The sequence below is a fragment of the Mus caroli genome, unplaced genomic scaffold (genome assembly GCF_978045245.1).
Source record: "Mus caroli unplaced genomic scaffold, Mus_caroli_1 scaffold_15, whole genome shotgun sequence".
Lineage (NCBI taxonomy): Eukaryota > Metazoa > Chordata > Mammalia > Rodentia > Muridae > Mus > Mus caroli.
The window spans coordinates 64,556,995-64,583,497 of NW_028227270.1; the positions used below are offsets into that span (position 1 = coordinate 64,556,995).

General features: G+C 46.0%; 1 protein-coding gene across 1 annotated transcript; it reads right to left on the bottom strand.

Annotated features, from left to right (window-relative positions):
* Positions 1–25,575, bottom strand: Catsper3 (cation channel sperm associated 3). Its single transcript, XM_021180581.2, has 8 exons — positions 24,494–25,575; positions 22,927–23,080; positions 10,465–10,704; positions 4,483–4,665; positions 3,602–3,742; positions 3,108–3,227; positions 1,066–1,220; positions 1–159 (listed from the first exon to the last, which is right to left on the bottom strand). Exons 1-8 carry the CDS (start codon positions 24,589–24,591, stop codon positions 63–65), a joined length of 1,188 nt encoding a protein of 395 aa, XP_021036240.1. The 5' UTR covers positions 24,592–25,575; the 3' UTR covers positions 1–62.
* Between the last annotated feature and the right edge of the window lie 928 nt (positions 25,576–26,503).

Genomic DNA, 26,503 nt, shown 5'->3' on the forward strand with positions numbered 1-26,503 from the left:
GGCTTGTGTTTAATGGGACTCTCATAGTCTTCGAGGCCACGCACTCCCAGCTACGGCTACCTCTAACTTAGTCCCGAGAGACTAGACGAGCTCTCCTTGGGCTTGTCTTCCAACATCAGGCTCAGCACGTTCACAATCTCACAGTAGAGCTCCTGAAGCCTAGAACAGAGCGGGAGAGGGAAACCTGACGAGGCAGGCTATGTGCCAGCCCCCTCTCCACACACCACACACCACACGCTAGCATGCGCAAGTCGCCATGCCCACAGGTGTCTGTAGGATGGGAAGAGAACGGACACTTCAGGCAGCTTGGAATCCCGCATCTGTAACCCCACTGAGGGCCCCTGGTGTACATCAAAACTCATCTTCTGGACCCCAAAGCAGGAATAAACCAATACCTAAACAATACCTGGACTATTCTTGGACCCACCGTGGACATTCTCTGGTCCCCTCCTTGTTGGTTACCCCAGTCTCTGAGGCTTCTGGAGGGATTTCATCCAGAAGTCAGGCTTAGGATATCTACTCCTGTTCAGAAGTCTCTAAGTGTCCACAGCTCTTCAGCTGCCAGTCAAAACCTCCAACTAGCTGACATTGAGAATAAGGCCTGCAGCAGATTATCTCTGTCATTTAACTGGCCCAGGGGCTCCTTAGGTAACCAGGCAGGAAAGGGTCAGATTCTCATTCAAAGTCACATGGGAAGACAGTAGCAGAGCTAAGCTAGCATCCCCTGCATTAAACTTACTACCCCATCCCTGCTTCCTATCACCACCACATACACACTTCCTGCTCCCTGGAAAGGGGTTAGCAAGAAGTTAACAAGCAGAGGCCTGAAGGGACAAAGGAGCTGATTACAACAGGATACAAATAAAAGAGGGTTGGGCAAGTCAAGAGCAGAGTCCCTTCTACCACAGATTCATGTATACAACTGCCCAGCATATGTGGGATCCTGTACTCTCATAAGGCCTTAGTGTACCCATCTGTCCTGGATCTTGGTCAGCAACCCTTCAACAACCCCAGGGTCTACCACATGCCCTGACCTTGAAGAAGCCATGAGGACCAGTAACTCACTTGCTGACAATAACATCTTGGTTATCCAGAGTGACGAAGTAGATATCGATGAAGGAGAGACTAGTGCTGAAGTCATCCAGAACCATGGGGTCTGTGTGCCGCAGGGTCTTCTTGAAGCCCTCCACCATATCAATGAAGTTCATGCTACCACTTTTCTAGAGGCAGAAACAATGTGAGACCAACAGGCAGGAGCAGCCAAGGTACACGGAGACCTGAGAACCGCCATGGATCCCAAGAGTCTCAAGTTTATCCTGACCACTGAGCCCAGACCCTGAAAGGATGACAGAGTCTCATGGGCCCCCCACTGTGGGAAGCCACATGTGCCATTGCAGAGTGGCGCAGGCTACTGCTGGCCACCACGCATAAGTTTGGGCAAACAACCAATGCTTACTTATGCAGTAAAGTTTTTTGCCAAAACACTGCCTGGCCCGGGTATGATAATGAGGTACTGAGAGAATAACCAATCAGATGTGAGACATGCAAATGAGGTATGTTAATGAGGTACTGTGAGATACTGAGAGAGAGTAACCAATCAGATGAGGAACATGCAAATGAGGTATAGTGCATAACCAATCTGGGTGTGAGACACGCCTCTCCTAGGCCTATATAAGCAGCACCAGTTCTGGGCTCAGGGTCTCTTCGCCTCTACAATCAAGCTCTCCCAATAAACATGTGCAGAAGGATCCTGTTGCAGCGTCTTGCTGAGTTGGATGCGCGCAAGACCCCACCCTTGCCCTGAGACCAAAGGAATAAGAGAATGTCTAAGGGTGAGTCTGGGCAACCTCCTGAACAAACCTGGGGCATAGCTAGACTGGCAGGCACCTCTGATTCAGAAATGAGGCCAAGGGGAGAGGGTCTGACAGACAAGAGACCCAGGAGGACTCCCAAGTCAGACCAACAACATGGGACAGAGGGTTTGGAGAGATGGCTCAGTAGTTAAGAGCACTGACTGATCTTCTGGAGGTTCTGAGTTCAAATCCCAGCAACCACATGGTAGCTCACAACCATCTGTAATGGGATCTCATGCCCTCTTCTGGGGTATCTGAAGACAGCTACAATGTACTCACTTATAATAAATAAATCTTTAAAAAAGAAAAAGAGCCGGGAGGTGGTGGCGCACGCCTTTAATCCCAGCACTTGGGAGGCAGAGGCAGGCGGATTTCTGAGTTCGAGGCCAGCCTGGTTTACAACATGAGTGCCAGGACAGCCAGAGCTACACAGAGAAACCCTGTCTCGAAAAACCAAAAATAGAAAAGAAAAAAAGAAAAGAAAAAGAAGAAAAGAGGAAGAGGAAGAGAAAGAGAGAACATGCAACAGAAAGGAAGAGTGCTGCCAACACGGTGAGCTTCCCTTGTCCTGGTTTTAGGAGTGTGGGGGTATAAGAGAGCAATTCCCTGACAGAGCATCCTCATCCGTATGGAGTTGAGCTGCCTGGAGTCAGACAAGCCCTCAGTGAGAAGCTGCAGTGCAAGTGATCCTTCCCAAAGGACCCCACAGTGGAGAATCATCCACTAAGTAGAGAACTTGATAAACTTGATAAATGCAGTATTCAGGGGACTGGAGAGATGGCTCAGCGGGTAAGAGCACTGACTACTCTTCCAGAGGTCCTGAGTTCAAATCCCAGCAACCACATGGTGGCTCACAACCATCTGTAATGGGTATCCAATGCCGTCTTCTGCTGTGTCTGAAGAAAGTGACAGTGTACCCACATATATGAAATAAAGTATGGCTGGAGCAGGGCCGGGGGCATGGGGGAAGACTGGTCTGGGTAACCAGCAAGATCCCGTTTTTTTAAAAAAAAAATACTTTAAAAAATTAAAAAAAGAAAAGAAAAGAAATGCAATACTCACTCATCCAAATTATTTGGAGAACAACAAACACAGAAAGGAACGCTTGGTTCTAGAGGCCACAAGGGAAAACCTGCTTTACCTAAAGCCAGGCATGCCTGAGCCCACCTGCCCTCTACTGGAGTCCAAAGCCCTTCCTCCTGGGCATCCCATTAGTCCTCACTGTCCCTCTGTGTGTCTGGTGTGCCATCCGACCTGTGTGTTCATCAGCCTGTTGACCTCCTCTTGCTGGCGTTTCAGGATTATTTGCTTCTCCTCCATAATCGCCAGGTTCCTCTCCAACGTCAGATCCCGCTCAAACTTTTTGATGGAATCCTAACGCGGCAGAATATACAAAGTCAGGATTGTGTTCCCTACACCCTTTCCATTTCAAGCCCTTCTCCTTGCCTAGCTTGCCCTGCTGCTCAGGCCTCAGCAGAAAGGCCCACCCCACACAGGCCCAGCCCCTGCAACGGTTGCTTAAGCTCCATTGGTCTGCTGCCCTCCATCATAAAGTGATGAACTTGCAGGGCTGGGTACCCATGAGAGGGGGGCCATTTGGTTAGCTCTACACCTCTTCATAAGACACAATTCCAGCTTGTCCAAGAAACCTGACCCATACCTGCCACACCTAACCTAAGCCATGGGTATACACACACACACACACACACACACACACACACACACGAGCACACACTACACATCCTCACCTCCGTGTGCATGATCATCACACCCACAAACATATTGAGGAAGATGAAGGATGCAAGCAAGATGAAGAGGATAGTAAACGCCCGGCTCACGGTAAACTTCCTCTTGTCCAGCTCTTCCTGCAGGTTAGTCCAGCCATCAACCTGGTCAGGTAGGACAGAGTACTCTGAGCACCGGGGCCCAGCAGAGTAGGTTTTCCTATTTCCAATGCCAACGTAGCACCGACTCCACTGAGATCAGCTCAGCCTCCACTCCAATCCTTCGACATCTCACCCATTGGCTATCCTCTCTACACAGAGGCACAGAAATGTAGGGTGCCATTAGGTGGGAACCAGCGTGCCTATGAGAGTCTCTTCTCTCAAGGTCTCCCATTTTCTCCTAAAAGGCACAGCCTATTTCCAGTTCTGTCTTTGGGGGAAAAAAAGAAACCAAAACAAATATATTTTTAAATGCCTCTCTTTATATAATTCAAAAGTCTAGACCTCAAGACTTAGGCTTTGCTTATTCTGGGTGGATTGGTGACAGCTTAGGGGTTTTGTTTGTTTGTTTGTTTGTTTTGTTTTTTAAAGCAAGCTGTGTGCTGTGGGCTTTATTTATAACTTAAGGTTAATCCAAATTAAGTATCATTTGAGAAGGTTTTCAAGTTTTATTACCCTGTGCAACACATGGAATGACTTGTAAAATCACGGAATTATAGACAGAAACAGAAGCCACTGGCTTCTGACCAGTCCTAGCGTACCAAGTCCCAGCTCCCCTGTACCCACAGGATAAGCACCTGAACATAGAGAAGGTCCCAGAGAGGCTCAGCCTGTACACATGCTCACCCTTCCTGGACGCTCCCTTCTTCAGACTCCACCCCTACCAGGGTTCCCAAGCTCAGTACCGTGGCCAAACTGAAGAGAGTAAAGAAAGCTGAAGCCAGGTTCCCCCAGTTCTCCAGGTCGCCTCTGTCTGTCATGCCAAACAGGCAGAATCCCAGGATCGCGAACACAAACATGAGGAGGAAGAGCAGTATCAGCACTGAGGCCACAGTGTAGACCGTCTCCCCCACAGCAATGATGAGCGTCTGCAAGGTAGGGACAACGTGGGCTGCTGAGGAAACCCACTCCAGAACATGCAGGCCCATCCTCCCCAGCTCACAGCGATCCTCAGGACCTCCAGCTATGTCTGGCACATAGTAGATATTAAATAAGTATCAGCAGAATGAATGAATGAATGAATGAGTGAGTGAGTGAGTGAATGAGTGAATGGTCAGAATGGGGCCCAGACTGAGGGCCGCACCAGTCTCACAGAGGCATCCATTTTGTGTCATGGACAGACTGTACATACTTTGTCAGGTCGGGGTCACCTCTTCCTTCAGCCCCACTGACCTCGCTACTTGAATCCAGTCTGACTCTGTGGCCATCCCTAGATATTGCATTTGGGCTTCTCAGCTAAGAGCTCATCCTAAATTCCCCCAAATCTAGTAGGAATAGGGACACCACCATGTACCTGAGGATAGAGAGAGCCAAGAGAAAATGTCTCCCCACTTTTTGGGGGGGCCTCTCTTCACAGGCAGCTCCCCATCTTAGGACCTGAATCTCCCTCCTGTAAAACAGGTAACTACCTCATCCTCCCTTCCCCTGTCCATTCCTGGAGAGCCAAATGCATTTATTGTTCACTTACCATGCCTTGAGATTTTCGCTGAGTAAGTGCTTTATGAACATGGAGCTACTAAGAATGTTTTCATAGACTGTAGTGGCTTAAACTGGAATGACCTAGCCAGGTATGGTGGTGCATGGCTTTAATCCCAGCACTCTGGAGGCAGATCTCCGAGAGTTCAAGGCCAACTTGAAAAACCCTGTGTGTGTGTGTGTGTGTGTGTGTGTGTGTGTGTGTGTATTCACCAGGGAGAAAACTCTTTGAAAGGATTAGAAGGATTAGGAGGTATGGCCTTGCTGGAGAAGTATTTTACTAGGGATGGGATCTGAGGTTTCAAAAACCAGGCAGTTTCTCTTTCCGCCTGTAGATCAGGATGTAGCTCTCAACCACTTCTCCAGTACCATGTGTGCTGTACTGTTTCCATGTTCTCCACCATGATGATAACAGATGAACCCTCTGAAAACTGTAAGCAAACATCCAGTTCAATGGTTCCTTTTTATAAGAGTTGCCTCAGTCATGGTACAATAGAACATTGACTAGAACAGAAGTTGGTGCCAGGCAGTGATGGTGTGCTCCTTTAATCCCGGCACTCGGAAGGCAAAGGCAGGTGGATGTCTGAGTTCAAGGCTAGCCTGATCAACACACCAAGTCCTAGGACAGCCAGGACTACAAAAAGAAATCTTGTCAAAAAAAAGACAAAAGTTGGTACTAAGAACTGGGGTACTTTTGTGACAGGCCTGACCATACTGGTTTATGCAGGAATATAGAAGACTTTGGGACTTTGGACTGGAAAAAACAGTTGGACACTTTAAGTGGGGCTTAGTGGGCAATCCTATTAGGATCATGGAAGACAGTGCTGAGAGCAATTGAAACTATGGAGGCCCAGCTCAAGAAATTCCAGTGGGAAAGAATATTAGTAAATGGCCTACAACCCATTCTTTTAATATTTTAGCAAAGAAGCCAAAATATTAGCCTTTGTCCTGATATTCTGACTGAGGCTAAATTAAAAAGGGAGGGTAAATTAGTGGGGTGGGGTGGAGAGGTTGGATTAATGGCATTGACAGAGGAGATTTCAAGACAGCCTACTATCGAGTGTTTCCTATGGTTACTAGTAATCACTCTTACGAAGATCTGTAATGAAAAGCAGCAGATGGGGGAAGGAGAAATACAAAATGCACAGCTTGAAGAAAAAAGGGAGCACCAGGAGGTGCAATGGAGCCAAGTCTAGTTTAAAGAAAAGCCTGATGCTAAATAGAATAAAGGGAGTAATGACCTTGGGGCGAGACCCTAGCTAGCTAAGTCTCTAACTTGTGAAAAGAAAAGCTTCGGCAGTGAAGGAAACCATTGAGAACAGGAAGCTGAGGGGCTGGAGAGATGGCTCAGTGGTTAAGAGCACTGACTGCTCTTCCAGAGATCCTGAGTTCAATTCCCAGCAACCACATGATGGTGGACAACCACCTGTGATGGGATCTGCTGCCCTCTTCTGGTGTGTTTGAAAAATAGCTACAGTGGACTCCTACATCTTTTAGTACATAAGTACATCTTTTTTAAAAAAGAAAACAAGAAGCTGATGAAATGTATTTGAACAAGGGGAGGCCATGTTCTAGCCCCAGCAGGCAGCAGAGCTTGGCACCTTCAGCCATGCGGTTCTGTCTTTAGAGTCAAGGCAACAAGAAAGGAGTATTGCAATCTTCCTCTTCAGCCAAGGAAAGCTGCTGAGGTCAGGCGTGTGTCAGAAGTATCCCTGCATGGAGGCTCAGAGAGGCCATTGTATGAATAAAGGCCATTGAAGATGAAGCCTGGATTGCCTTGGAGACTCCAAGATGTTAGAGATGCCAGAGCCTAGATACCTGCCAAGAAGAGCTGCTAACAGGGTGTAGAACCAGCCCAAGAGAGAAAAACGATGTTGCAGCCAACAAAGCTGAAAGGAATTGGTGACCTTAAGAATCTTTTGACACCAGACATGGAGATACCGAGTTGGGAGTTTGTCCAGCTGGTTTTCTGTCTCGCTTTGGTCCAGTGTTTCCTCACTCTGCTCCTGTTCACCCTCTTTTGGAATGGTGGTTATGTCCTGTGTCATTGCAAGTATGTGATCTGCCCTTTCATTTTGACTTTACTGAGAGTACAGAGTTAAGAGTTTGCCATGAGTCTCAGAAGAGACCTTGAACTTTGGACTTTTAAACAATGTTGAGACTGTGATAGACTATAAGGATTTTTGAAGTTGGACTGAATACAATTTTGCATTTTAATACAGCTACAAGCCTATGGGAACCAGGAAGTGAAACGGCGTAGTTTGAATAAGAAAGGCCCCCATAAGTTCATATATTTGAATGCTTAGTCACCAGGGAGAGAAACTCTTTGAAAGGATTAGAAGGATCAGGAGGTGTTGCTCGGTTAGAGAAAGCAAAGCCCACGTCAGGAAGTCTCTCTTTTTGCCTGTAGATCAGAAGGTAGGTCTGGGCTACTTCTCTAGCACCATGCCTGCTGTACTTCTTGCCATGTTCCTGCCTTGATAATGGACTAACCCTCTGAAACTGTAACCCACCCGCCAATTAAATGCTTTCTTTTGTAAGTATTGCCTTGGTCATGGTGTCTTTTCACATCAAAAGAACATGGCTAAGACATAATTGCAAGCAGTAGACAAGTATCAAGATGAAGGGCCACAAGCTTAGAGAACCAGTTTGTTCTGGTCACAGTACAATACAATGACTCTTTCCCCATGCTACCACCTCCAACCACTAGTGCCCCTGAGCACAGTGACCCTTAAGAGTGGCTTAGAACTAGGAAGGAATCTTGGAGCTGAACACAGAGGGGTGAGGGCTGGACCATGGGGCTATTCTAGGCAGTAGAAAGGACAACTCAGAGAAATGCGCTGCTCTACATCCCCCTGGGGAATAAGACTAGTGCTTCCAGGGTCATTCTGAAAGAACTGGGGAATGTGTAATTAATTGCCTGTCTCCTTGCTAGGCAGGGACAGGACTTTCTCACACTATTATGAACTGCCTCTCACAGGCTCATGCCCGTGGCCTTGATAACTAGCTGATGGGCTTTTTGGAAGTGGCCAGATCCGAAGATCTTCACACATCCCTATCCCTTCCTTCCAGTACACATGGTAGCACCTGGCTATAGCGTACAAACAAGGTGTTTGAAGCAAAAACTCAGGGAGACTTGATGTTCCATTAGAGCACTTCCTCTGGTGCTGAGGATTTCCGTTCTGCTTTCTCAGCTGGGTGGGACCCCACTGCAAGAACCCAACCAAAGGCTAGAAGTAGCAGGAATAAAGAGCTATAAACAAGTTCATAACTACTTAGGTCATGTGTCTTTGTTAAGGTTTTACTGCTGTGAACAGACACCATGTCCAAGGCAAGTCTTATAAAGGTCAGCATTTAGTTGGGGCTGGTTTACTGGTTCAGAGGTTCAGTCCATTATCATCAAGGTGAGAGCATGGCAGCATCCAGGCAGGCATGGTGCAGGCAGAGTTCTGAGTTCTACATCTTTATCTGAAGGCTGCTAGCAGAGTACTGATGTCCAGGCAGCTAGGATGAGGGTCTTAAAGCCCACACCCACAGTAACACACCTACTCCAACAGGGCCACGCCTTCTAATAATGCCACTCTCTGGGCCAAGCATATACAAACCATCCCATCACACAACAAGCTTGAAGATGGAAAAGTCAAAGATGACACCTGAGTTGACTTGGTGACTGAATGGGATTGGGGGAGGGGCACACCTCAACCAGCAACCAAAAGGCTGGAGGAAGAACTTGGGCCCAGGGATTTAAATGTAAGAACGAGCCAAGAGTGGGTGAGCTCGGAGGTTAGACGCACACACGTCCGAGGAAGGAATGAAACTTCCAGATGGCACTTGTGTCTGCCGGTCAGAATCCTAGAAAACAGAAAAGATCACCCGGGGAGGAGAACGCAAGAGAACAGCAAACACAATGCCAACAAAACCAAGCAATGACCCGGCCAGGAAAATCCACATTGAGAAGGCAGCCTGGAGAAACTGAGGCAAAAGGCCACAAAGTAGTAACAAGAGACTGCCAGCAACCTTGGAGGGGCTAGTCTTTTGAGAGAAAGGAGTTGGGGGAAGAAAGCAAGCCATGACGAGAAACAAGGAAGTACAGACACTGACCGGGAACTGGAGAAGAGTGAGGCCTAGGCACCCACATGTACATACACAGGCATCTGATTACATGCATGTAAGGAATGGGTGTCTCTGAGTGTCTCCCAGGAAGAGAGCTCACATTTAGGGCCCAAGCTCACCCTGCCTGTTCTGAAATGTTCTGAAGGCTGCCCCATGGTCTCGGCAACTCAGGGAGATGGTGGGAATGGCACCTTCAGAGTGGCCTTACCAAAACAATGAGATGTTGCCCATTAAAAAAGAAATGGCAGCCAGTGGTCAAAGCCACCCAAATACTGGCAAATCCTGGCATACAGCTCACAACAGTCTGTACCGTAAGAAAGACAGCTACAGCCGGGTGGTGGTGGCGCATGCCTTTAATCCCAGGACTTGGGAGGCAGAGGCAGGAGGATTTCTTAGTTCGAGGCCAGCCTGGTCTACAGAGTGAGTTCCAGGACAGCCAGGGCTACACAGAGAAACCCTGTCTTGAAAAAAAAAAAAAAAACCAAACAAGAAAGAAAGAAAGACAGACAGACAGACAGACAAACAGAAGGAAAGAAAGACAGCTACTATACCACATATAGGAAGAAAGGCTCAGGTTGGCGGTACAGCCAGAAACAGCTTTCAGATCTCAGCCCTGATGTTTTATTAAAGTTTATGTTTTTGGCCTGTATGTATGTATGTGCACTCTGTATATACCTCAGGTCTGTGGAGATCAGAAGCGGGCGGGCCCTAGAACTTGAGTTACAGAAGGGTTGTGAGATGCCGTGTGAGCTCTGGGAACTGAACCCGAGTCCCCTGTAAGAGCATCTGTGCTCTCAACTGCTGCATCATCTCTGTCGACCCCAGCCTTGACATTTAGGTTCTGAGTAACCTTGTGCCTCCGCTTATTCATCTTTAGAATGGAGCCAATCATACCTTTCTTATCAGTTTCAAGACTGAGATGATATCGGTCAAGTTTAACCGGCCACAGGGTCAAACAAACTAACAGAAAGGCAACATTTCAAGTCATTATTTCTTAGAAAGCATCCCATAACACATGCAAATGCATGCACTCCCACACTCCGGTGCACACACTCACGCACACGCACACCAGCACTCACCCTGATGCCCCTACTGTAGGAGATGAGCTTGAGGATTCGTAGAGACTGGATGCCATCAGCAAAGTGGAGGTATGCAAAATGATTCCCCTTGATTTTGCGGAGGAGATAGGGTATGGTGATAATAATGAGAATGATCACATCCAGTATGTTATAGCCATCCTTCCAGTATGTAATGGGGTCCACATAGACCTTCATGAGGAACTCGCAGACATAGACAGATACAAAGAAAAGCTCTGAGACCTGCAGTGGTCACAGGGGTTAGAGATCAAAACAAATGCAGAGCCCCAGCGTTCTGTCCCTCTCCCTGCTGAGACCACCCTATCAGGTGTGCAGGTACCCAGAACCCCTAGCTCTCCTAAGGAGCCTGGTTCTCTTCCCTTTCTGAGTCTTCCTTGCCTGTGGCTCTAAGTCCAGAGCTAGGTTTCCCCAAGATGTAAGCCTTGTAGCTGACCAGCTGACTGTAAATGTATATACACAGGCCTTGGTCAGTATTCAATGAAACAGACCACCTGGCAAAAATATTCCCTGAGAGAAAGTCAAGGCCTTTCTGGCTATCCTGAATGTGGTGAAATACACAAATATCACTTTTAGGGTGAAATATACAAATATCTAGCTACATTTATGATCATTGCTGTCATCATAGATAAAGATCAGTCAAGTCAGCTGCTTTTTAACTAAAGTCACCTGTTTTCTGCTTTTTAAAAAACCACTCTTAAACTGTTTGAACCAATCTCCTTCAAATGTTTCTTCCTCCCCTACAGCTCCAATGGCTTTTTTCTTGCTATCGGGTCCTTTAGAAGCATCTAAGACTTTTCTCTGAATCAAAATTCATTTGTCATCTTTATAGTCATCTAAAATTCACTCACTTGGGACTGAAAAGACCATACAACCACGGGTCAAGCAAGCCCGGTTTTAGGTAGGGGAAATGGATAAGTAGAGTGGATTCCCAGTGTCGGGGAAGTCTGAGCAGAGGAGCCATAGGCTCTCGGTCTCTGCACAGTGCGGAGACTTACAGGGAGCTGGCCAGAGCAACTCGGGGGTCAGCGAGGTGACAGTCAACCAGGCAAGGCGTGTGAGAAGTCTTCTGCACGGAGGGTGGGTTTGCCACTGACATAAGGATAACACGAAGAGAGAGAGCCACGAGGCCCCGAGTTTCAAACACGGCAACTGGGTAAAAGCAGCGATGAGTTCGGGGCGCAGTAAAAAAGCGCGCTTTTGGAAAAGCGCACCTTGGCGATGGTTATCATCCTTTTCCGCTGTTTGCATTGTCTCCTAGTGGTCTGAGAGGTCATAACCCAGTTCATGGCCCCAGCTGCATGCTGTTTCCCTGCTCCACTCTGGCCTCATCTACCTTTGGGCCTGAAGGCTGAACTAGCTCCAGAAATGACCATTCTGTGGGTGGGACCAGATGCCCATGTATCTCATAACCAAAAGAATTGTATGCATCCAGAATTAAACAGCGCATGTAAAACGTTCAGTCCAGTGTAGGCTGGTTTTGGGGGTGTGGGAGCATCAAATTCAAACTTCTAAGGTAATACTTTCTGGTCAGCAAGGTTATGCGATGGATGGTCGGGGTTTTTTCGGTTTTGTTTTTTGTTTTTTGTTTTTTTTACTATCTTACTGAGAGTCCATTTTGTAAATTCTTTCCTAAATAATGGTTTTCAAATGCACTGGCAGTGTGACTCATCAGCTTTCCCTCTTTAAGCTGGGCTTTACAGTTCGTTTTTATCCCGTTTTACTTAGCCTGTGCACACGTGTGTGCAAGGCCACCGACAGGTGTCGTGGCGTTACATGAGGAGGTCAGAGAACAACTTGCAAAAGTCAGTGCTCTCCTTCCACCATGTGGGTCCCAGGGATCAACCTCAGGTCGTAAGACTTGGCAGCTGGCGCCTCTACCCACTGAGCAATCCTGCCTGCCAAATTATCAGATTTTGAAATACCTACCACGTCTATGGCTCTCCCTTGATTTTTTTTTTTTAATTGTCATACAAAGGAAAGCCATTTTAACTATGTTTAAGAGTCCAGCTCCGGGCTTTGTTGTTCTTCCCTGGTGCTTACAGTCGGATCTGTTTTCTATTTCATTCATTTCTGCTTTTCGTTTTCCTGTTTCCTCCTGGTTTTGGTTTCCTTTTATTCTTCTATCACTCTTCTGCCACCATTGCAGCTCATTACTTTCTTTCTTCTCTTCCGCCTCCCACCCCCAGCCCCCTCCTCCGCTTCTCTTTCTAGATGTTGGGGATCAAACCCAGGGCTCATGCACACTGGAGATGCCCGCCATGCCCGAGGTACAGTGCCAGTCCCCATTAGGTCATTATTATTAGAGTGTGTGTGCATGGTGTGTATATGCATCTGTGTGTACGTATGTGCAAGTGCATGTGTGTGCTTTTTGTGTGTAGGCCCTTGTGTGTGTGCATGCATGTGTATGTGTATGTATGTATATGTGTGTATGTGTATATGTGTGTGTATGTGTCTGTATGTGTGTGTGTGTCTGTCTGTATGTCTGTCTGTTAGCCTGTAGTACTGTCATATACTGTCATTCCTGTGGCTACCTTTTTTTTCCTGATGTAATTACTCTGGCCAGAACTTCAAGTTCAGTGTTGACTAGGGTAAAACGCTGTCGGTTTTGTCTGATTCCTGACCTTTTAATGTTAAGTATGATGTTAGTTGTGGGTTTTCTTCTTAATGTCCTTAATTTTTAAATTATTTGGAATTATTTAATGTGTATGAGTGTTTTATCAGCATGTATGTCTATGTATATCATATGTATTTGGTGACCTTAGAAGTCAAAAGAAGGCATCAGATCCCCTGGAACAAAGGGTTGTGAACCAAGTAGGTGCTGGGAACCGAACCCTGATCCTGTGAAGAGCATCCAGTGCTCTTAACCGCTGAGCGACCTCTCCAACCCCTAGAAGGCCTTCTATTTGTAAGGAACTTTCCTTCGGTGCCTAACTTGTTAACAGGTTTAGTTTGCTTGTTTTGTTACAAAATGTTGATTTCATCAAGTGCAAGTGCTTTCTCTGTATCCATGGAAACAGCTGCGGATCATTCCTTGTCTATTGGTCTTCCTTTTCTGTTTACTTGAGGTGAGGCTCTCAACTCAGCTCAGAGCCCCTCAAGTAGTCTGGGCTCTTTCCTGCCAACTGACCAGCTCACAGCGGTGAACTCCCTTAGGGCACTGCTTTCACTGGGTCAGATACAACCATGCTGCGTGGACATTCCCACTCGCCCACAACACGTGCTCATTTCCCGTGCTTTCTTCTTTGACCCACTGGTTTAAAATGTGTTGATTTACACATATTTGAAACTTTTCTAGTTTACTTTTTTTTTTAATCTTCTTACAAATACATTGTATCTTAAATGCGTTTGCCCCCCTGCCTTACTCTCCTACTCTTCCTTCATTGGTCCTCTTTGTTCCTCTAGGAACCTCAGTTCTACCATAATCTATTCATAGACGGTTTGTGTGTGTGTGTGTGTGTGTGTGAATACATAAAATCTAGGACATACAGACGACTTCTATTGCTCAAACACATTTCTTTCTGAGACTAGCTAAGTTGACCTAATGCTATTGTCTCCGATGACATCCATTTTCCTATGAAGAATATAATTTCATTCTTTATACAGAATGAACCTCACTACGCACATGCACATTTTCCTATTCTTTCCTCTGTTGTTGGCTGCTGAGGTTGACTATATAACTCAGTTATTAGTAATAGTGCCACAATAAACGCCGATATATAAGTATCTCCTTGATATAATGGTTGTATCCTTTGGGGAACTACCCAGGAGTGACTCAGCAGAGCCTCACGGAAGACCTATTTCTAGTTTTTGAGAACTCCATGCTGATTTCCACAGAGGTTGGACTAAGTCTACATTCCCACTGGCATTGTCTAAGAGTTCTCTTTGGTATTTGTACCTAAAGGGCAAAGGCAGATGCCAGATCCCTCGGAGCTTGTTACTGGCATCGATGAGACTGTTATATAGTTGCTAGGATCTGAACTTTGATCATGATGATTACACAGCAAGTGCTCTTAACTGCTAAGATGGCCCCCTTTTTGTTTTCTTAGTTACTACCATTCTGATAGGAGTAAGATGGAATCTCAACGTCGTAGCTTTTTTTAAAGATGTGTTTTAGGTAGGCATCTGTGCATGTGCAGCATGTATGTATGGGTGCTCATGGGGCCAGAGCCCGTGGTGCTGGAGTCACAGACAGTTGTGAGCCTCCCAGTGTGAGTGCTGGGAATGGAACTCAGGTCTTCCTGCAGAGCAGGAAAGGACTGTTAGCTGCTAAACCATCTCCCTAGCTCCTCAGGTGGTTCTGATTTTCATTTCCTTGATGGCCGATGGGGTTGCCCATGTCTGTTGGTCATGTCTCTTCCCTCTCTTGTAAACTGCTTGTTTCATTAGCCCATTTATAACTAGGCTGTTTTGTTGTTGCTAGGGTTCTTGAATTCTTTGTTTCAGATATTAATCCTGTCAGATAGATATATATCTAATGAAGGTTTCTCCTGTTGTGTAGGCATCTCATTGCTCCATTCGGTTCCCTTTGCCATACAGAAGTCTTTTAATGTGACACAGTCCCTTTTGTTGGTCTTATCTCCTGAACACCTGGGTTCCTATGCAAAAAGTCCCAACCTACACTTATCTATTGAAGATTACATAACTCTCTCTATTCTTTCTCTTTAGAAAATCACAGTTCCAGGTCTTACCTCAAGGTTTTTTTGGTTTTTGTGGTTTTTTGTTGTTTTTTGTTTTTTCCACAGGGTCAGAGATGAAGATCTCATATCATTCTTTTATATGTGGGTATACAGTTTTCTCAACATGACTAGTTTGTGTGTGTGTATGTGTGTGTATACTATGCATGTATGTTCATGTGTACCTATGTATGTATGTGTGTTCATATGTTAGCTATGTATGGATGGATGTTTATATGTGTATATATGCATACATGTATGTTTACATGTGTATATATGCATGTATACACACAGATGTCCATGCACATGTGTATGTATTTGTGTGGAGACCTCAGTCACTCTCTACAGTATATATTAAGGCAGAGTTTCTTCCTTATTCAGCCAGTCTAACTAGCCAGCTTGCTCTAAACACTCCCTGTCTCCACCTCCCAAGTACTGGGACTCCAGGCAAGCCACTCCATCTGTCCAGCATTCATGTGGATGCTAGGGATGCAAACCACATGCTTGCCTGGTGTCTTAGTCAGGGTTTCTATTCCTGCACAAACATCACGACCAAGAAGCAAGTTGGGGAGGAAAGGGTTTATTCGGCTTACACTTCCATGCTGCTGTTCATCACCAAAGGAAGTCAGGACTGGAACTCAGACAGGTCAGGGAGCAGGAGCTGATGCAGAGGCCATGGAGGGATGTTCTTTACTGGCTTGCCTCCTCTGGCTTGCTCAGCCTACTCTCTTATAGAACCCAAGACTACCAGCCCAGGGATGGTCCCACCCACAAGGGGCCTTCCCCCCTTGATCACTAATTGAGAAAATGCCTTACAGTTGGATCTCATGGAGGCATTTCCTCAACTGAAGCTCCTTTCTCTGTGATAACTCCAGCTGTGTCAAGTTGACACAAAAATAGCCAGTACACCTGGTAAGTGTTTTACCCACTGGGCTCTCTATCCCACCCTTGCCATTTGTTAAAGATGCTATCTCTTCTCCAAGTGCTTTGCTGTCTTTGTAAGAAATCAGGTGGTTATAGCGATGTGTGCTCGTGTCTGCCTCTGCTCTTCTGTTCTGTTGATTTACGTGGCTGTCTCTGTGACAGACTGTACTGGTTTCGTTACTCTGGCTCTGGAGTACAACTAAAGATCAGGTATGGGGAAAAGGCTTCAACATTATTCTTTTTGCCCAACAGTGCTTGGTTACTTGGTTATTTGTGCTTTCATATGGGCTATAGGGGTGAGTTTTTCCCTATTTTTGTGAAGAATGATGTTGGGGTTTTAATGGACATTACACTAGATTTGTACAACAGCCATTTTCACATGATGGCCTTTTTCCCGTGCATGAGCGTGGCGTCGGCCTCCAGGTGTGCATGCACTTGGGTGTGTATAGGCACAGTAAGCTGGGGTAGTCAGAGGACAATTTGTGGGAGCCTGTTCACTCATCCCACACGGAAGACTGAATCGGGTCATCAGGTCTGGCAGCGGAAGCCTCGCCCACCAGACCTACACGGGTTTGGTTGGGAGTGGGGTGGTTTGTTTTATTTTATTTTATTTTGCTTTGATGCAACTGTGAATGGGATTGTCCCCCAGTGTCCTCCTCAGAGCATTTATTACTGGCGGCTAGGAAGGCTTCTGGCTTCTATGCTGACTTTTGTACGCTGCCATTAAGAGTTTCCCGGCTGCGTTTTGGGATCTCTTCTGAAGAGTCCTCCTCTGCAGTTAGAGACGCCAACCTTCCTTCTCTGCATCTCCTTGATTTGCCTCTCTTGTCTCACCATTCTAGCTGAGATGTCCAACAACACATCCGGAAAGAAAAGAGTATGTGGTTTTAGCAGGAATTCCTTCAGTTTTTCCCAGTTCAGTCTCCTGTCGCAGATTTGTCCCCGATAGCCGGAGATACATCAACATATGTTCCCCCTATTGCTGGTCTGCTCAGGGGTTTTATCACAAAGGGATCTGGGGTTTTATCAAACGCCTTCTCTGCCTCAGTTAAGAGGCCACGTGATTTCTGTCCTTGAGTCTGTCTGCACATGCTGAGCCTCCCCACCCCACCCCACTCCCACCGCCCCCACACCTGTGTAACAAAGCCAGCTTTAGCATGGTCCATCATCTTCTTGGTGTGTTCTTAGATCTGGTTTGTAGAGAGCAGAGGGAATAGTTCTGCATCTATTTTCTGTTCTTTGTTTCTTGTATGTGCAGCTGGGTAACCCTAGCTTCATAAAGAGCCATTAGTGCCCTCTCCTCCCCCTAGCATGTGGAGGCTGGAGAGGCTAATTCTTCTTTAAAGGACTGATAGGATTCATCAGAGAATCCTTGAATCTGGATGTTTTCAGTCGGGATATTCTTATTACAGTTTTAATCTTGTTTGTTGTGGATCCACTAAAATTATTACTCTAAGGAAAATGGTGTAGTTATATTTTAATTTTTAAAAGATCTTTAAAGATCGATCTTTAGAGATGTCTCTTAACTACTTGCATATCCATTCCTTCGTACGAAAACATATTTTTTAATTTAAATAAAGAAAAGGGTCTCCCCTCCCCTTTCTTGATTTCTCCAAGAATCGACAAATCTAACTAGCCTGTCTGCAGCTTGGAAAGCTGGCTTGTGACAGGGACACTAACAGATCAAGTCTAGTCTCAAAACTAGAAACGACACTATCTGTGTTCATTTCTCTGAATGATAAATATACATGCACAGTACTCCCCTTATGAGGACCAGCCAGTCAAGTCAGAAGGACCCACTGTGTTCCTTAACCTTCAGCTTGTAATATTTATCATAACGTTCTGGTTATCTGTGCTTACTGGTCTATGATGTTGAATGAAAGGTAATTTTCATTGTCAAGAAGGTTGTTTATTTTCATTTTAGTAGGATCTAGAAATTCATTCACTTCTTTTAGATTTTCCAATTCAGTGGGATATAAGGTTTTAAAAGTCTATTCTAACCTGTTCTCTAGTTTATCAGCGTCTACTGTCCTGGATCCCTTTCCCCTCTCATTTATCATGTCGGGCCATCTTTGTCTGGTTTGAACCTCCATTCTTTTCCATCATGTCTCCCTCTGTCTGATACCTTAGCTTGTCTCATGCATTTTTCTCTCACTAGTTTCTGCCCTGATCATAACTGTTTCCTCCATTTACCTAAGTTCTCTTTTTATTTTAAAAGGATTTGCATGTGAGGGGGCGGGGGGGGTCACAGCGACAGAGGCTTGTGGAGTAAAGGCAGATCTCTGCAGCTGCTTCTTCCCTTCCACCTTCCTGTGGTCCCAGGGGTTGAAGCCTGGTCTCCATGCTCATGGGACAAGCACCCGTACCTGGGGGCCATCCTGCTGGCCCATCTAATTTTGTAACACTTGGCAGCAGCCACTTCCCCTCTCAGGACTTCCTTTCACTTGTTCCATAGGTTTGCTGTGTTGCGTTCCCATTTTCACTAGATCGTAGGAATGCTGTTCTCCTCCTCGATTTCTTCCAGGGCGCATGCGCTGTTCCCGAGTGGGCTGTTTAAGCCCCGTGGCTTTGGCTCTCTCTTGCTTTGCAACTTTACCTTCTGTTGTGGTCAGATGAAATACACAGGAGTCTCCTCAATCTTCCAATGTTCACTAAGACTTTGTTCTTAATAATAGAAACCTATGCCCGTATCCCCAGACTAATTTGAAATTTACCATTCACTATTTAAATCCCCCACTCATTTAAAAAAAAAAAAATCTTTGTGGTAAGGACTCCAAGCACTGTGAGATGGATCAGTGGTTAAGAGCACAAGCTGAGAACCCAAGTTCATTTCCCGGCACCCACATCAGGTAGCTCAAAACTGCCTGTCACTCCAGCTCCAGGGGCTCTGACGCCCTCTTCTGGCCTCCACGAGTATCACCATGTGTATGCACATAACACACAGGGAGAGATACACATATATAAATAACCAATCTTTTTTTTTAAATCCAAGTGGTGTGACTAAAGAACAACCCTCCTCTCCTCTATGTTTCTTGACCATAGGCAGCTGGTTCCAAAAGACCCAAACATTCAGGTTTACACCAAGCAAGGCGACAGATGCCATTCTTCCATGGCGGGCACACGGTGTTGCTGGATTCTTTTTGATACTCAGGGCCCAGATCCATTGCTTCACCTGAGCTGTCACCAGACCAGAACACGTCAACTGAAATAAATGCATGGTATGAATCCCAGGACTTAGGAGACTAAAGCAGAAGGATCATGAGTTTGGAGTTGGCTAGAGAGATGGTTCAGTGGTTAAGAATACTGACTGCTCTTCCAGAGGTCCTGAGTTCAATTCCCAGCAGCCACATGGTGGCTCACAACCATCTGAAATGGGATCTAATGCCCTCTTCTGGTGTGTCTGAGAGCTACAGTGTACTCATATACATAAAATGAGTTTGGAGTCAACCTGGGCTACAGAGCATGAACAAACAAAAATAAGCCAGCAGAAATGTTAGGCACGGCAGTATGAGTAGGCACACAGGTGACTCATCATGGTCAGGGTTCACAGCAGAGGTACCAGTAAAGCTTGCTTCTTTCCTGCAGCTAGCATCTCAGGGTTAAGGTGGAGCTCCCAGCCTTTGAGAATTTTCTAGCCATGGTACCTTACTATCCTTGGACTTCAAGTTAGCTCATCTCCAGGCAGCAGAAGTATTCCCAAATTATCTCCTGCATCCCTTTGCCATGAGCACAATAAACTCTGCCAGCTTCCTTACAGAGTAGATGACAAGATATTCAAGCCTTCAGCATAGCTCCTGAATCTGCTATTCCTCGAAGAAGCTCCAGTTTCAGTGCTGACATCATAGGCGCCAAGAAAGCAGAACCGCTGAGTCGGTCAATGTTCTAGTTGTTCTCAGAAAACATAGAGCAGTTCATGCTGACAATGTCAATCCAAACAGACTTTCTTTGTAGCCCAGGCTTGCCTCTAACAGAGATCTGCCTGCCTCTGCCTCCCTCCTGAGTGCTGGGATTAAAGGCATGGACCACCATACACAGTGTAAACACGGACTTTTAATTTAACATCGTCCACACATCTCTCATCTCCTCTCTCCACAACATCTCCATTGTCAAGAACACAGGATGGTCCCAGCATTCCGGAAGCTGATGCAAAAAGATCACAAGCTCAGGTCTGCTATAAACAAACAGATAAACACCACAAACAACATGGAAGATGGAAGGAAAAAAAGTAAGCTGTCCTGAGCAGAGGATGTAAGTTAGTGGTCCAGTGCTTGCCTACTGTGTGTGAGCATCCCCTTCCTGCTGGAAAAAATAAATAGAAGAGAAAATTTTCATTATTACCCATGGCTTTCTCACAGATTTTACAGTGTCTCAGAATAACACTACTGCGAGCATCACAACTAAGGTGTCTGTTAAACATGGGTCCACATGATAAGACCCTGCTGCTGGTGACAGTACAAGCTTCCTTTCAGCAGAAAGCTGGCCACAGAGAAGGCATGGAACATAGAGAAATCATCTCAAGCCAACCAGGAAACGGCCTCCCTACTGGCCAGCTGTCGGAGTGCTAGCAGATATTGCAGGTAATCACACACACACACACTAGCCAGACTAGTGGGTGTGATGGTTTGAATATGCTTGGCTCAGGGAGTGGCACTATTAGGTGTGGCCTTGTTGGAGTAGGTGTGTCACTATTGGCATAGGCTTTAATATCCTCGTCCTAACTGCTTGGAAGCCAGTCTTCTCCTAGCTGCCTTCAGATGAAGATGTAGAACTCTCAGCTCCTCCTGTATCATGCCTACCTGGATGCTGCCATGTTCCAGCCTTGATGATAATGGACTGAACCTCTGAACCTGTAAGCCAGCCCCAATTAAATGTTGTCCTTATAAGACTTGCCTTGGTCATGGTGTCTGTTCACAGCAGTGAAACCCTAAGACAGTGGGTCATCAAAAATAATTTAAAGATATGAAATTCTAGTACATCCATTGTAGGAGGGATATGGAGGGAATTAAGAGGAGGGGAGGAAGATACATGTGATCATATTTTATTATTATAATTATGTATGGATGGAGTTCTCAAAGAATAAAGACAATTTTAAAATAAAAAAAGTTCTAAAACTGTTGTATCTGGATCTCCTGGTTGGCCTTGTCTTTCAGTCCTACTGTAGCCTTAGGATCAAGGGATACATCCATTGTGTGCCGAACATGTTTTCCTGGGAAATGGCGGTCAGCGCTGACTCTACAGACAGCTATACCCTTCCATGCTCATCACCAAAAGCACCGGTGCGAAGCTTCTCCAGCCACTCAGGCTGGCTGCACACCCGTTTCTGAACATCAGGGAGTTTGTGCCCTTTATAAATCTGCGTCCCTCCTGTTCGCCCGACGTTCTTGGCTCACACTCTCTTCCCCCAAGGGAGACTGAGCATGTCACCCCACTATCGCTGGGCAAATTGCCACAGAGAATGCTCTGAAGCCAAACTATTCCGCTCCATCGTTTTAGTGATTCTCGGGTTAAGTCCATGTTCTTGGGTATGCAATGTGTACCCTTTCAATTTACACATTTTGGGGTGATTTTTCTTGGGTTTGGATTTTTAGCATTCTGGTCCATGGGTATTTGAAACACCAGAGTTCCTCTCATCCGTGAGCAGGGTCTACTCCTCGACACCAGCGCTCAGTATTTTCTCAGTGGTTTTTATCACTTATATTTTAAATGAGTTTTTAAAATTCCTCCATTTAATTTGAGTCACCATCTGTGTACATAACTGCTTGCCCTACGTTAGCCTTCATTTTTAAATGGTTTTATTTGATGTCTAGTTGTTTTCTGGGCTTAGTATCTTTGTTTCTGTCCCTTCTTACACCCAGGGCCATCTCCGTGGACATGGTGCTTGCTCTAGAGTCAGATGTTCCCGAGTTGATTGGATTTTGCAGCCATATCTTTGCAGTAGGGTTTTGTTACCTGTGGGGATCAGATCCCAGCTTGCTCTGTCCTGTTATGGTGTGTGCGACTTCACCTCAGTCCTTGCCATTGTGTCTTTCATTCTAAGTCCCTTTTCCTAGCCTTTCAGAAAGTGTGCTTCCAACTCTGCCAAGCGATTAAGACGCAGCAGCTTTGCCAAGCAGCAGTTGCACAGAAACAGGCAGATCTCTGTTCAAGGCCAGCCTGGCCTACACAGTGAGTTCAAGGGCAGCCAGGGCTACACAGAGAAACCCTGTCTCAAGCAAGCAAGCAAACAAAAAACAAAAGCAGCAGGAGCTTCACTTGGAGGACTGTAGTTCTATTTCTTTTTGCTCTATCAGAGTGCTGTCTTTGATGATGATGATGATGATGATGATGATGATGATGGTGGTGGTGGTGGTATATGTATGCCTATAGCTTGCTAAATCTTCCTCGGGTTCCCCTAAGTGCACAGCCCTTTAGAGGGAGCTCTGCCTGGTCAGTCCTGCAAGCTCCAGCCCCTTCAGAGATGACCAAGAACTTTCTACACTCACTACTGAGCTGCTGCTGTGGGCAACCCAATTGTGGATAGCTAGCCTGACATCAGCCCAGCACACCCTGGTGCCCCTCTGCTTCCTCCCCACAGGAACTGACCCTAACTCCATTGGAAATGCTGCCCAGGAGACTCAGCCGTGATATCCAGCATCTCCATGTACAAGTTAAGAGAGAATTCTGGGAGGTTTACCAGCCATGTCGTTGCTGCTGCTTTCTGCCACTAGCTGATGTGGAGGTCAAAGGTCTCTAAAAGTGTTCCTATAGAAAACTTCTCGCAACAAAGATGCCTTTGAAATATTTTAACATTTTCAGAAACAATGCAGGCAAAGTAGTAAGAATTAAAGCTGCTTTCAGCTCAGCTCACCTCAAAGGTTCTGAAAAACTTGAATTGTATGTCATAATTAGTCCCCAAGACCAGTAAGAAGGAGTTGGTGGTGACCGTGGTGATCATCACAATCTGGAAGAGAGTGCTCTTGATAACCTTCCTGAAGTAAGCCTGGCACTCCTTATCCTTCCTCCTGCCAAAAGGAGGGACGAGAGGCGTGGTTACACAGAGAGTCCCACTCAACGCCCCCCTCCTAGGGCTGAGGCATCTGTTCCTCCCACACTGGGAAAGGAAATGTACGGGGTGGGGTGGGGTGGGGCTGGGGGTGGGGGGTTGTGTGCTTATAAACAGTTGAGTGACACAGTGACCCCTAAGACACGGTCATAAGCATAGCCTACCCCTACCAGGCTCCTCTCCCTGGACTCCTGAAAAAGAGTGGTCACTACGTCTCAGACAACGTTTCCTTAAACACAAGGAACTACTTGAGTATCCCAGGAAAAACTTATTAATGAATAAGCACGCACACATCAAATGACATATATCACTGATTTATAATCACATATATGCATATAGTCACAGATATACATATGTACATACAACTACATAAGCTCACAAGTCTTGATTATTAACTCAAACACCCTAAGAGAAAAGGAACACACAGCCAAGTCATGCCAGTTGAGATGGTATGAGGGAGATACAAAATAACACCTGTATGTGTTCTGCTTATAAAATGAGTGAATACTTCCATGTGATAGCATTTCATGCTCACAAGTGAAATGTGGTAGGCGTTTTTCTTAAGGAACAGGGAAACCTACACTGGTCAGTTTGGATTCAAAACAAAACCGAAACAAAAGACCGGAACAGTTCAAGTTCTTTCATCTGGATTTGAGTCCAAAAGAATAGAAGCTGAAATGAACAAGGTGACTTCAGTTCCACATGGTTATCCCATGGTTTTATATATATATATGTGTGTGTGTGTATATATATGTGTGTGTGTATATATATACACACACACACACAATTTAAATTGTGTGTAGCAGCCTGCATCTGCGGTGTCCCAAACCTACTCCAGAAGCCCAGAAGCTGAAGACGGAAGGTCGCTTGCCTGAGACATGATGAGGTCTTCGTCTTAAAACACAACCACACACAGGGAAAGCCGAAGCGCCTTCTGACCTCTGTCAACACAGACACAGGCAGTGCACATACATACATGCAGGCACTCACATAACACACACCCAGTTAAGAAACAATAGCAACAAAACCCTCCAACTATATATATTCTATATATTCTATCATCTATAACAAAATGAATCGTCTTCATCATATGATTTTAAATAGGCCCTGTGGCAAAAGAAAGAAAAATTCTTGAAATTACCCAATACTTTAATAGAAAAAAACATTACTCCAGGTTAACAGCAACTGTGCCAACCCTGGCCTCCAGAGAGACTGGCGTGTCTGAGACAAGCTCTTCTATCTTGGGGTGCACACAGACACCTGTGGAAGAGGAAGAGTTTGGGTGTCCTGAACCAAGGCTATCCTTCACTCATCTCCTAACATGGAGGTAAAAGATACTTACTTAATCTTGCTGAGTCTTGTGGGTACTTACTTAATCTTGCTCAGTCTTGCCTGCAATGCCTCCGATGCTGTAGCAAACAGTGAGCCCGACTTGACTCGTACAGGGTTGTGGTGAAAATGTTGGGACATTTTCCAAATTTTCTGTCTTACTCCCTCACTTTTATCATACAGATAAACACCTCTGCCTAAGGTCCTTGGCACCTGAATTCTATGAGGCAGCAGCAAGGGACCCTGGGAAGGGTTCTCTGCTTTATGAGGTCGCTCTTAGGCATTCTAGCCATCACTGGTAAGGCTTGAGAGGGAGGCCTGGCTAAGGCCTATTCACGTGTGGTTCCTTCTTCCTGAGATAAGGAATGCCCCAGAGAGGGTGAGTACCTAGCAACCCTGGGGAAAGCAAGGTGAGAGATCGTTAGAGATGTGAAGGCCTTCCCTCATGATGTGCCCGCTTTGGCAGGCAAAGGCCTTTTATAAGGTGATAAAACGAAACTGAAAATCATGGAGGAAAATGAAGCTGTCTGAGTTTCTGAGGGTCAGAACACACCCAGAGCCAGCACCAGAGATACCTAGAAGGAAGAGAAGTTTGCAGTGAGTCAGGCAATGGACACAAAACCCATGGGAGGCGCAGAGGGGGCACAACAGATCTTGCTAGGAGGAGGCTTGGGCTGTGGATAACAAAATTCCTTTCCTGAGGAAAATGTAAACAATGTCTAAGGTCCCACAGACACACCTGGGGAGGAGGGCACCAAAGTTCACTCCGGGGAATCAATGAGTTTGTTGGTCTGTCTTACAGAGCACAAAAAAAAAGGGGTTACAGACAGGAGTGTGGTTGCTCCCTCCCAAAGGCTCCACCGCAGGCATTGCTTTCCCATAGTTGCAGAATGGAGGCCCCACCTAAGTCTCACCAGCAACGCACTCTAGCCTTGCTCCTGCACAGCAGTCAGGGCAGAACTGCACACATGTGGCATGGAATGACTAGCTACTCATGTAAGGCTCCTGCACAGCAGTCAGGGCAGAACTGCACACATGTGGCATGGAATGACTAGATACTCATGTAAGGCTCCTGCACAGCAGTCAGGGCAGAACTGCACACATGTGGCATGTTACATGATACTCATGTAACGGTTCTGTGCCCCGCCTCTCCCCATCCTTCCTTCGATGGAGGGCGTGGGGATGCCAACATCAATAAGCCCAGCTGGGTCGGTCTTGCAAAGCCACCACTGCTGAACTCCCAAAGACGTTTGGCTCAGAGGTCAGAGGTTAGTCATGAACAACACTGAAACCAGAGTGTGAGCAAAGACATGTTTTAAATACAAGAGCTACAGGGATTTAATTCTGTTCAACCCTTTTAAAGCGGTATTGTCCCCCCGACACCCCCTTTTGGCTTGATTCTTTCAAGCCAAGGCAAGAAACAGAGATCTAGATTGCTGTGTGATATTAAATATTTAGTCACCGACTTAGTCAATTTCCTGGAAACACATGTTCTTGAGCTTTAAGAAAACGGGGTGGCCATCACACCATCTGTACCGTATGACCCTAATATTCTTTCTTTTCTATGGTTTGTAGTGTTAGGGGTGGAACCCACACTTTGTGTGTTGGCCAAGCACTCCACCCCAGCCTGTCCTTAGTATACTAAAATGTGTGTCCGTATGCACTGCTGGAAGAAAACATCCATATAAGCAGCTAGTACAGCAAATTGAGAAAGAGCGTTTACAGCCTGCCCAATAGGAGAATTAAGTCCTGGTGACTACAATCAACAATGCTATATATTATAGTAAAAAGCAGGGACTTCAAACCATCTGATCACAGGTGAAAAGTGTTAAAGATGAGAATCATAGTGCCTTGGGTCTTATAAAGATATACAATTTTTAAAATTGGTTTTCTGACACCAAGTCTGAGATAGCCCAGGCTGGTCCCAAGCTTCATGGGTAGCAGAAATTGACATTGAACTCCTAGCCTCCTGCCGTCTCCTCCTCTTCCTCGGTGCTATGCGATGAGACTACAGGTGTGTACTGCCACATCTAGCTCCATCCAGTTGTCTCTG

What these genes read in the sequence shown, in the direction of transcription:
- Catsper3 (XM_021180581.2), bottom strand. Translation starts at nt 24,591, where the DNA reads ATGTCCCAACATTTTCACCACAACCCTGTACGAGTCAAGTCGGGCTCA. An exon ending in CTCTCTTCAGTTTGGCCACG is followed by an intron (nt 3,743 to 4,482) that starts GTACTGAGCTTG and finishes CTACCTGACCAG; the next exon opens with GTTGATGGCTGGACTAACCT. An exon ending in CAAGATGTTATTGTCAGCAA is followed by an intron (nt 160 to 1,065) that starts GTGAGTTACTGG and finishes GCTCTGTTCTAG; the next exon opens with GCTTCAGGAGCTCTACTGTG.